At 42.4% G+C, this 12594-nt stretch overlaps 1 protein-coding gene across 1 annotated transcript in view; it reads left to right on the forward strand.

Annotated features, from left to right (window-relative positions):
• Positions 1-12594, forward strand: part of HSD17B12 (hydroxysteroid 17-beta dehydrogenase 12) — a 74808-nt gene that overhangs the window by 14058 nt on the left and 48156 nt on the right. Inside the window, exon 2 of the mRNA XM_031593360.2 lies at positions 10253-10299. Within this exon, the coding sequence (XP_031449220.2) occupies positions 10253-10299 (47 nt within the window). The remainder of the gene's footprint in view (positions 1-10252; positions 10300-12594) is intronic.

Raw genomic sequence — 12594 nt, forward strand, 5'->3', positions numbered from 1 at the left:
TCAAGGCTTTTTATCTAGGAAATTCTGCAATAGCAAGAAAGTTGCTCAGATTATGCTGTTCTGGAGATAAGAGAATGTCCTCCTGGTTATCCAGCCCTTCCTGATTCAAATCTTGATCATGCCATCAAGCTCCAGAAGTCAATCTCGGTTCTGTTAGGGCCACTGTGCATTTGTCTATGGTGTCTAGCTGCAGCTGGCCTCTTTTCTGAACAGAGGAGCAAAGGTGCTCTGGAAGTCTAAATATACATTGAGATGAGTGGAATTTTTTTTTTTCTGCTGTCTTTGGACAACACGAGGTAGTCTAGAATCATGGGATTAATATAATATTTTAAAAACAATCAACAAACTGCAGTCAGGCTTGTTTTGTTTCCCATTTTCCCTCTGATATGTTGAATTGGCCACTAATGAACACACAGGTTTCAACTGCAAGTTTTTAGTTCTATTTCCTGAACTATGTCTACCTTGCCCTGCACTGCTGTCTGTATCTCAGAGCTCCTTCAGCAGTTCAGCTTCCTTAACTTGCGTTCTTGAAAATTGGGAATTTTTCTCTTTTGAGACCTCCTAATTTCCAGGCGTGTTTGTGACCAGCTTGTGTCATCTTCCCAGTGTGAATCTGGGCTTTTCGTTTTCTGGTGATTATACTTTGTGAACTTATGAAGAGTAAACAAAATGCTTTCAAACTCATCTCCCCAAACAGGTAACTCTTAATTATCTTAGCAGGCCTTTTTCAAAACTGTTCTTATTTAGATTACTTAAAATGTATTATTGCTTTCTGTTGCGATAGGAAATACCTCATCAGTCCATTTTACATTCAGCCACTGCACCTCAGGTACCCCTCTACCATCACTTACAGTTGTCACCTTAACTCCAAGCAAAGATAGTCTCAAGAGCATGGCTTGGCATTTGCTACTAACATGTCACCAGGCAATATCTGGTGGCATTATGTTTTTATTACTCAGGTCTATGAAGTCATCTCATTCTATGTGATGGGGTGCTGTGAGCCTTTTTCAGTGGTTAGGTTGCCTGCAAATTTCCTAAAACACACTGGTCAGTAATAATGACACCAAACAAGATCTATGCTGTGATCAGTCACTGAGGAGCCCACCTACGTAATTTTTTAATCCTGATGAATTACTTTTTTTTTTTTTTTAGACACCTCCCTGCCAAGTTCCTGACGATATTCTAAGATTCTTATGTTCAGTCTCAGTCACCTTCATGCCAGTAGTTTCCTATAGTCGTAACATAAAATGATTTTCTTTTGCCCCATGAGTTTGGAGCGTTATCCTTGTCTAAACTGATGACACTTTCTTGAAGCTTGGCACAGATTGCCTTTTGATTAAAAATGGATCGCGTGTTGCATTTGATCCCAGTCTCTGCTATTTTCCATGCTCTTGATTATTCTGAGAACTTGCACAGCTTTTGAGTCCAATCTATCTATGCTTATTTCCAAGCAAACACGCAAAAGCCTTCAGCTGGTGCCAATTCTGAGCTATCTGATCTTCAAAACTTCACTGCGTTCATCCCCTGCTGGAGACAGGAAGACCAACCAGCCTCCCTGTGTGTGCTTTCTTGGTGCAGTCATGCTTAGTGTGACAGTGAGCATCTGTCACATATTTCTCAATGAAGAGCAAATAAGAACTTGTTTTTACCTAATGCTAATGATGCTCAGTAAACCTTGCGATAACCCTACGGAGCACAAAGCAGCTTAGATTGACCAGCCCCGGTGAGGTACCCTGGACAGCTCCCTTGCTATTGCAGAACTGAAGTTCAAGGCGTTCCTGGCGTGCTCTTCGTGGCACTTCCAAGGTCCTTGCTTGCTAGCCTTGAAAGCAACATGGTTCCTAATCTGTGACAGGGTGCCATGAGAGCTCTGTAGGCAGGAGAGAAGATGATGGAGTCCCCTGTCCACACTGCACAGCCCTAGACAGTAGGCCCCGTGGTGGAGGTTTGAGGGCAGTGCGGGTGGTAAGGGGCACCTGGGGTACTGGGAGGTGTTGTACAGGAGTAGTCGGAGCTTGTGGTGTGTAGGCATTGCCTGTGGCTTTCCTGAGCTGCTCTTTGTTCTTGTTGAGATTTCTAGATTGCTTCTAGCTCTAGAGTCTAAAGAAATCTGAGGAGTGCGCTGCCCCCAAACCTTTCTTGCTGTAGTTCTAGATGAAATGGGAACTTGTCAGTGCTGTGATATTTATAGAATATTTTTCTACCCACAATCCTAGCTCTTAGACACAAGCTGTTACCAAGTGAGTGTGTGGTTCTGGGAATTGAACCTCTTGCTGTAGCCTGTCTTTTCAGAGCCTGACCATTAGGCGTTAGCTGCTTTGTGCAGGAAAAAAAACCTTAATGTGGAAAAAATATCCAGAATTTTGATGATTTCAGATTAGATGCAGATGATCTTTATGATGAGGCTTCCTATTTCAGCAAAATAAATTGCGTATGGAATCAAAGTTTGTGTAATTCCTGCACCAAGTTTTCTGTTTTTATTTAATAAAAATGCAGGGAGTTGCTGCCGTCTTATTAACTTGCAGCCAGCATGCTTATCTTCTTTGTTCTTTGTTAAATATGAGCTGGCATGTGTTAGACTGCGTTAGCGTTCACTCTTTGGGACTTCAGTGGTTTCTAAATTTGGCACTGCTAAGCCGGTGCCCTGTTTGCTCGAATCAATTGGGGCTGCTATTTTTAGCAACAAAAGGGAATTGAAATAGCAATTTTCTTTCCATGTAATAGATCCCCAGGAGGAATACTGATGCAAGCTCTCTGTCATCCCATATTCTCCCCCTCCCCAAAAGCACTCAGACGAAAGGCAGCTGTCACGGTTTGCGGCTGTATTAATCTTTAATCAATCGAGTGTTTTCTGCATTCAGGTGTTCAGGGAAAAAAGGGTCACGATGAGGATCTGCCTAGAATAACTGAGCACTCGTGCATGGTCTGTGCAGTCAGGACTCGGTGGGTAACGGCAGGGAATAGACAGAGTGGCTAAAAATAGGATTTGCTTCCAGTGTTTCTCCGGTCTATTTTTGATGCTTGATTTTGATAAGGTTGATTGGACTCTTACTAAAAATAGCTGTTCCTAGCAAGTTGAGGACAAAAAGTAGAATATTTTTAACCAGCACAGGCTAAAGTACTTTTGTTGGCTGGAGATAATCTAGAAGCTTGGTATTGGTCAATTGCCAGTGATTTATATAAATCTGTAATAGATGAAGCACTGCTTGATGCCAAGCAGGGATAGTCTCTTCTCCTCTTGCCAGCTTTTGTTTTCCCCAGGAGCTGTCATATTCTTAATATAGCCTCTGCGTTTCGTAGCAGAAGAATCTCGAGTCTTTAGTTATTTATGCAGTGTACTTCAAACCTATGCTAAGGTTAGCTATCCTAGGAAGTTTCTCTGAACTGCACTGCTTAAAAAAGCCACATAGCTTCCTGGCTTATTCCTTATGTTGTTTCTGCTACAGGAGGATGTTTGCAGTGAAGAAAGAACCAGACGTCTTTGCAGAACAGGGGCTGGTCTCCAGTGTGAATGGAGAAATGACTGGGAAACTCCCTCTGCAGTGCCATTTTGACAACAAATTTGGCCATCTCTCGGTGGGCAGCGGTGGTGGCCATGCTGCCCTCCTGAAGATTGAGTTGGCTTAGTTTGTTGGCAGGAAGAGGGCAGTTAGACCCAAACTGCAGGACTCGCATGTTCCTGGAAGAAATACTGTGGTTAGTGGCTTGAGCCCTCCTTGAGTGCATCTGCAGTACTTTGAAGGGTTAGCTAAAAACTCATGCTTTTCTTAATGAAGACAGGAAAATGGCTAAACTTAAATGAATTTGTAGTTTTGAGAGCCTAGTAGGGAACACAACTAACAGTCATCAGTGCAAGGAGTATGCTTGGTGCTGTTTGCTAGCAGCAGTATGGATACAGTATCCCATGTTTTATCTTCACTAAGCATCTCTGAAAGCTCATTTTGCTGTAGGAACTGTGTGTTTGTATCTGAAGGCAGGCTTGATCTCTAAGCTTTGTCTTCTCTGTTGTCTAACCTTGAGTTGGGGAGTCACGAATCTCTAATCTTGTTTCAGCGTGATTGCTCTGCAGAGCTGCAGTCAGATTCTCTGCGCTTGCTGCTGCTCGCTCTCCCTGTATAAATGCTGCTCCTTGCTCATGTCGTGAGGCAGGATTTCTGCATACCTGCCTCATGCCCTGCTGCACCATTCTCTACTTATGTTTTTAAGGTATCCTTGCTGGATAAGGAGCAAGTAAAAATGTTCTTTCAGGGCCTCAAATATTCACTTCCTTCGATGACCGGACTGCCATAGTCATGCTTTTGCTCACCTGTGAAACAGCAGTCACCTTTGTAAGAGCAGATAACACTTACCTAGCGTGCCTCCTGAGAGGAGGTTGCATGTTCCCTAAGTCACCTCTTCCTTGGAAAAGCAGTAACTGTTGCTTGTTGCAAACAGAAAACATTTGAGCATAGGTTCATTGGCTGCGCTGATGCCTTATCTTGAGCCATGGAGCTTCTGGGAGATGTAGATGCTACTGGCAGCGTTCATGTATGGGTGACCCTTTGCAGGCCTTCTGAGGAAAGTCTGGTCTTTAGAACCTGAAGTTGTGTACCACTGGGCATATTCATCATCTTATGAACTGAAGTCACTGCTTAAATGGTGTGTTTTGTAGACTTGGTCTGTGGTTTACAACAACGGAGAAGTTCTTCCCTTTCAGTGCAATACCAGGCATGCCACTGACTGCTGAGGTCTTTGATCTTTGCTGCCTTTGTCAAGGGTTGCCTTGAGTTTGGCACCACCTAGGAGATGACTCAGGTGCTTATGAATTGTGTGTGTTGTACATGTAACGAGCTGTGAAATGGGCTGTGCGAAGCATGTGAGGCACAGTGGTTTGGTGGTGGTAGGGTTTAGAGAATGAACTGCATCTATTGACAACTAGTCTGGTAGGGGCAGCTATGGTGGATTCCTGTGCATCTCTGTCCTAAATTTAAGATATCCTTGTAAGAGCTGAAAGATAGTGAGCAAACTCATGGTGGAGGTTGTGATGTTTTCACCACTCAGGAAGCAAAATTCTGGCATGGTCTTTTGGGAAAAGGTGCTATAGTGACCTAAAGCAGAGAGTCTGATTTACACAAATGGTAAGCTGTAAGGATAATGCTGCAACTGAAAATGTGAACTGATAATCTGAGTTCTAGTGTCACTGATTTGTTAGTGTATATGCAGTGGTAACTGAGAGGTCTTGAATCTGTTCTGTATTTGCCATAGTGTACTTAATAATGTGTTTTAGGACTTTTAGTTGCTTGTAAAATTCTGTAGTTAAATACCTATGATTTTATAGAATAATTTGTAGTGTTTTTCTTCTGCCTTCTGAGGATGTGCTGAACATGGCAAACAGAGCTCCAAAAGACACTGATACCTGTTAGGGAACAGTAAGGTTGAGTTTAGAAAGGCTTTCTTCTCCTCTCAAGGCTAGAGCTTTGGTGGGACTGCTGCACTTTCTGCTTGCATCAGAACACTTTTCACTCTTGAAAAGATCTAAGACCTAAGATCCTCCTGATCTTTTTTTTATACTCTTCCTATGGCATTTCCTACAGTCAAAGATCAAATGACAGAAATTTGTTGCATGCTTTGTTGGGTGGTGTGGATCCACTTCTGTGTGGATAATAACTATTAAATGAACAGTGTTTTATTTCTGGGAGCTGGAGTTGACAACTAAAGTAATCTCTCACTTATTTGTTCCTATGAAGTAGGAGGCTTGATACAGCACAAACAGAAATACGTCCATGTTCATTGTGCAAATTCATTTCAAGTTCCAGTGAGACCAGCCATATCTTTGCATGTATTTCCCATCAATGTTCTGGCTGCCACTGAAGCTAACATCATAAAATACAGAGCTGCTGAGTAATAGACAAAATGTGTTTGCTACGTAGTGCTTGTATGTGTTTTCTCCCTGACCCCCAGTTTTGCAGAAAACAGGTACTGTTGGATGATAGGCACGTAGATCTGTGACTTTGAGTGCCAGTGGCTGTGGCATTAGGAGAATGAGAGTAGAGATTAAAGCTCAGTAGATCTTATAGACAGGAAACATTTGGATTGCCTGGTACCTCTGTGTTAAACATGCCTGACTTTAGAACTGGAACTGTTATTACTCAATTGCACCATGAAAATGTATTGTGTTGTGTAGGTATATTTAACTACAGAGCTTGGCAGAAGTTTTTATTTTCAAGATAAACACTTGAATACCTACAGTGCTTTTTGTTTGGGTACCTAGATACCATACTGGAAGTTCTTTGCCCATTTATACTTTAGGCTGTATCCAATGCCTTGATGGATTTTTAAGTCACTTATATTTGCGTGGTGCACACTGGTGAGTATCACCAGAGGAAGATGACTGTTGACTTCTTTGCCTGAAATCAATGAGTGCCTTGCTACCAGCTTCCATTCAGACCAACTTTAATTCAGCCGACTCCCACACAAGCTTCCTGGGCATTCTTCTCACTTTTCTTCAGGAAAGCGCAGATGGCTGAAGTGGGAAGCTACTATAGCTTGTCTGACTACTGAGTAAATGTAGATAGTCACACTTAGGAGCTGGTGCAGCTTTCTTGTGCAGACAATAACTAATTCCTACTCTGCTTGCTTTGCCTTCTTTAAGCTCTGCCAACGGCAGTCTGTTTGTAACTTTGCTGGAAGGCAGTCTGTAGAAGAGACAGAATTTAAACGATTTATCTACACTTGGAGTTAAACTGGCTTCAACACGTCAAGGTGATAGTTACAACTGAGTTAAACTAGTGCAGCTTCTGCATGTAGCCAAAGTAGTTAAAGCTGCAACATTTGGTTTCAGAGCGGAAGACAGACGAGCGTAGTCACTGTGAAAACTGCAAGTGTGCAAGAGTTAACAAAACCTCTTTTTATCATTCTCCTCATCACACTTGTGGTGCAGATAATCCAAAATATGGAGGAGGATAAGATAGTTGAACCTTAACTTCTGTAACGTTGCCAGTTGCCTTCACCCCACCTTTCTTTGTTGCTTTCAGAACATCAGGTGTAAGTATTGGTCTCTGCTCTAGGAAGTACCTGTTTGGGCAGCCTTCCTGACCCTACCAGCTGCTTATTAGGATCCTGGTCAGTGATTGGGGTGGTCTGTGGGGTTGTGCTTGGAGTTGTGTCACAACCTATCACAGTTCTCCAGTGCTGACCTCAATGCCAGTATAGCCATTGGTGGGAAAATCACTCTCTTAGACGGAGTGAGAGTTGAGGCCATAGGAAGGGAAGTGTGGCTTGAAAAAATGTTTTCTAAATTATAGCACAGTGGAAAGCAGTCCTTGTAATATGCTTTCTCTTCAAGAGTGTATGGAAGCTGGAAAAGGAGACAGTGTTATTCCTCTCTAAGTGAATCCACCAATAAAATGATAGTGTTAGTGCCTTCTTGTGAGAAGACAATTCCTTTGTAGCTGTGAAGAACTACACGTGTTCTTCATTTTTGTGTGCATGTCTTTGCCTACAGCAGAAGCGAAATCATAGAATCACAGGATGGTTTGTGTTGGAAGGGACCATAAAGACCAACAAATTCCAAACCCCATGCCATAGGTGGTTTTGTCACCCCCTGGATCAGGTTACCCAGGGCCCTTCAACCTGGCCTTCAGTTGCTCCAGGGATGGTATATCTGCTTGATGCACATCAGCTAGGTACGTTTTTGTGTAAGTGATGGTCCAAGTGTTTTTTTTTTCTTTTTCCTGGTGGTATTTTTTGATGTTTTTCATCAGACTAGTTTATATTTCTAAAGTTCTGTTTTGGAGGCTGCTTTAATCTCTGGTTTAAGGATTCTTTCTAGTATGAACTAGAAACCTAAAAGGGGAGGACATGTCCTGTTACTCATAGGTCAGTTTGAAAACCCCAGTCTCTAACTGCTTAAATCTGATGCTCCAACCATTTCTTTTGCAGTCTACTTAAGCAATGGATCCGATAAGCAAGACACATATCTGGGATTGCAATTGTGCTTGTATTCTTAGTATTAAGCCTTTGAAGTGTTGCAGATGCTTTTCTTAGTCCCTGCCTTATGGAGCATACACTTTCAGCTACAGTTGCTAAAGGCTGAACAGCGAGTGGTATCATAAAACTCAAAACACTTAGAAATGCTGAACTTATTGTTTGAGAATAAAACTTTTAAGTCCACAAATTTTGAATCAGGAGGAGGAGAAACTGTCCCCAAGTACTAGGTGGAGGAGCTGTTCTTCAGGTACCTCATTAACTCTAGAATGAGAGAAACAACTCATTTCAAAGAGTCACTGAAGTTGAATGTTATTCAGTCTAGGTCAACTTAAAATATGTCCAGTTTATGTTCTAAGAGTAACAGGGAGTGGTGCTGGTACATGTTTTCTCTGTGTTCTTGTTTATTCCCTTATTTTGTTGAAAACTTAATGAACTGTGCGATAATGCATAATATGAAACGAAAGATCAGCAATGCTGAAATTGAAGCCTGATGGTCCTAAAACTGAAAGGCCGATACCATCTTGCAGGACAATAATTCTGTCTGGCTAAATGGGTGTTGCAGTATTGACACAATTTGGGTTACAGCAGGTGGGCTCCTGTAAATGTATTCTTTATTTCTTCTCCAAGGCCTTTATTCATTGTTTGGACTACTGCTTTACCTTTCTAAATTTGGATTTCTATCTATAGCAAAGCTTACTCACACTTGCCTAATTATAGTTGAATAGGAACTGGCAAAAACAGTGTGACATATTCACATGACCTTCTGAATACATTTTACAGGGGCTGACAATGCAGCATGTAGAACTGATCACTAGCCATCACATCCTCTGCATTCAGTGTGTGCTAGCACACTGGCAGTACAGTTGTGTATCTTCATATTGGAACTATGACATCTTGCAAACAAACTTTGAAACTAGGGAAGGGATAAATGTATGTGTGTATACCTTCATGTAGGGTCATCTGTAAATCTAGCTTCAGTCAGGGATATTACTGGATCTCATTCCTAGGCTGTTATTGCATTGTTGACTGGCCATTCGAGCTAGAATAGGACCTTTGCTGGCAGCTTCATCACTTGTTATTATGTCTTCTTATTTATAGCTAGCGGCAGAGAAACTGAAATGGTTCCTAGCTGTTATTACTCAATCAGAAGTATACTGGCTGCTGTTTGCATTCCAACTGTTTTGGGTGATCCGCAGTGACTAATCAAGCCATCTGCAAACACAGTTTCCCTCTGCTGCCCTGGGGGGAAGCTGCTGCTGGATGCAGTGCTGGCTGCACACCTCACTCAACTGTGCAGGGGTATGGGTGGGTGTGGGAATCGAACCAGCACCAGAACCAGTTCAGTTTTCTGAACCGTTAAACAAGTCCTGTTATTTGAGGCATGCCTCAGTTCAGGGTTAAGCGGTGGAGGCATTACACAAGCTGTTCTGATGTGTCTGAGGGCAGCCAGAAAGTATGGTGTGTTCTGTAGCCACTTAAGAGAGAGCAGAGGTGGATGAAGGAATGGCGAGCTGCAAGTGTAAGAATGTTGAGGTGTGGGAATTGGAACTGATGGGAATGAATAGTTGAGAGAAGGAATGTTCTTGCTCAAACAGTAGTAGGGAAAAGTGGATTGTGGATGAGGACGTTGCTGTTTAGTGAGTAAACTGAGATGATCAGCTACTGGTGTGGTGAGCCCTGGAATAATCTGTCAAACTAATGGCATGTTGAGTCACTCAGTGATTTTCAGTGTGTGGAAAAGAATCCTAGAAAGACTTGAGGCTTGACACAGATCCCAGTCCGCCCACAGGTGGAAAAACTCTAGACACAACTGGCTGCTTTGGTCAGTCAGACTTGCTGGTGGCAAGGCACTGCAGTCACAGGGATCTGAAAGCTCCTGGAGGGTCTTAAAAAGATGTCTTCTGCTTTGAATCATTCTGTCCATGTAATAAAATATTGAATTTTTACAGGCTTTAGGATGCTTTTTATTTTGCTATGTACAGTGTATGATTTTTAGAAATCTCCTAAGCCACAAACTTTGGAAGTGGCATAGCAGGCCAGAAAACTGGCATGAGAAGAGATGCTGAACACAATTCTTGAAGCAGCTATTCGGCCCATAACTCTTTCTCTACATGGAAAGGATATTGGGAGCTTCCTGAGAGACCTTTAGTAAAATTTCAAGTTGTACGCCTATTCCAGAGACTTTGTGTCTCTTGGTTGGAATAAGTACTTCAGTAGCCTGCTGATGAACTTATTGCAGTTATTGCTGTGAAGTAGCTAATGAATATCCATCTTTCTTTCCTAGTGGTCACAGGAGCTACTGATGGGATTGGAAAAGCCTATGCAGAAGAGGTAAGAATTCTTGTTGTTTGGAGCTGTCCTGATCCTTGGCAAGTTGTCAAGCAGCAGGCCTTGTCCCTTCAGCTTGTTTTAACGTGTATGTGAAGATTGAGATCTTTTGTGTTGCTTCCCTCACGTGTCTATCTGAAAGTCAAATCTCTTTTCGCTTATTTGTGATTTCTTTTGTCTTCAGTGCTCACCTTGTCCTCCGGTTTTTACTTTTAACTTTTTTAGTTACTGTAATTATTTTCACCTACCCCAAGCCTTGGAATTTTCATTTGGTATTTCCAGGCACTGGCTAAATGGCATTTCTAGCTGCCTGCACTGTGTTCCAGTTATTTTCCACGGTTTATCAACTATCTGAAGCTTGTGCTCAATCTCTCCCACTGTTACTGTGCTTTTGCTCTTGATGCGTATGTGGGTTCCACATGTGTTATTGTCTCTTCTTTTTAAGAGAGAAAGTGCCTGTTAGTATGGGGCAGTTTAGCCTATGCACCCAGAGAACATCATGACAAATAGTGCTGACTATAGCAACTTAGAGCAAAAATAACTTTTAACTCCAGTATCAGTATCAAAGTGAGCCTGTTTGTATTCATTTTTTGCCTTCTCCAAGACACGATTGTGTGAGGTAATGATTTGTGAGGGGTCCTCTTTTCAGGAGTTTTCTGTTTTGCAGGGCCTTCAGGCCTTGTTGAGGGCAGTCCTCACCCTTCAGATTTCCCTTCCATCCTAGTGTGCCCCCCCCATGTACACTCCTTCCCCCCAGGCTCCTTGCTGTTTTGCGGATAGGAGCACCCACCCCTACTAAGGGGGGAGGCTGATGTCAAGAGCACCTGATTCTTGTGCAGGGCTGACAGCTCCTACATGGCAAATTATTCCAGTTACATGGCCCTGAAGCAAATTATGCAACACTTAAATAACTGCCTAGAGCAAGTGGAAGGAGGTTGTTGTGCCCAGGGCATAGTACTACTGGGAGGGAGCCCTCTGATGTGTGAGATGCCCCCTGAACATTGTGGGTTGTTGGTTTCAGGCTCTGTGTGTTAGGTTATCAGGTGAGTGAAACTGCAGTTTTGCTTTATGTTCTGGTGTCTGTGAGAGCTAGGCTGCCTTTGAACACAAATGTGTGCTGCTGGCAGACCCCTGTTACATGTACAGCTAGTAGGAAAGCTGATTTGCAAGTATGAGGCCCAGATGGGAAACATAGGCTGTTTCAGCTTTTTTGCTGGTGTTACGGTAGGCACAGAGCACTCCAGAGGGTGCAGTCATTCTTGAGCTATAAAATAAGATGTACTTTCCCCTTTGAATGTTCAGGTGGATGGATGTTTAATTACATCAAGAGAAAAGAGGGTGAAATATGAAGTAACCTAAAAGATTTCTCAATCTTTTGTTAACTCCAGGTTTGTCTGTCTTCCTAAGACTGCCAGCAGAGGCTTGACTTTCTACCAGGAATTCCCTTCAGGTTACTATAAATGCCACTGGCATATACAGCTGCTTGGGTACTCACAGCTGTGAATATAATCATGCAAATTATTTCCTTCTCTTTGGAGGAGTTAAAGTGAGAAATGCAAGTGTTGAGATCTCCTCTTCAAAAGTTCGGTATCATCTCTGATTATTGGTGGGAGAATGTTAGAAATTAGTGAATTCCCCAGTGTTATTCTACTGTGGTTGCTTTCCTTATTTTCCAAGCAAGAAGCTGCTTTGTTTCTTGCTCAGCATTGATATCCTTATCATGACGGGGCTACCCCTTCATGAACAGTGCTCTGCCAAATGCACATGTTCTTCCCTGCCCAAGTAACGTTTGCCTTTGGTTCCAAAGGAGCACACTTTCTTTCTCCCTTGTTTTTTAATAAGGATATACTCAGGACTTGCTATTTATTGCTCTATTGTTGCTGTACTCCTGATTTGCAAAAGCAAACAGCAGAAATTTCATCTTGAATGATAAACTACAGGTTGTGATCCAGTTGAGTGCGTGATGATGCGTATCTGCATCTCTTTAGTACTGCTCTTGCTGTACTTGCTCTAACAAGAGCTCAAACTCTGCTTTTGGGAGACTGTCAATCACACTCATTCTTTAAGAGAGAGAGTTTTAACAGCAGCTATGTTTTGCTATCAAAGTGGAAAATGTGGTAGTTACTAACATTGGATTTATGGAAATTAGACACCTACATCCACCAACTCAATTTAGAAGGATGACTTTTCTTGCATCAATTAATCCTTAAGCTGCAGGAGAATTTTCCCATTGTGCTACTCTAGATTAGTTTTTCTGATTATTTTTAGGTCCTCTCATTCGGTGTTTTCATCTTGATG

The sequence above is a fragment of the Phasianus colchicus genome, chromosome 5 (assembly GCF_987193195.1).
Source record: "Phasianus colchicus chromosome 5, bPhaCol1.hap1.1, whole genome shotgun sequence".
Lineage (NCBI taxonomy): Eukaryota > Metazoa > Chordata > Aves > Galliformes > Phasianidae > Phasianus > Phasianus colchicus.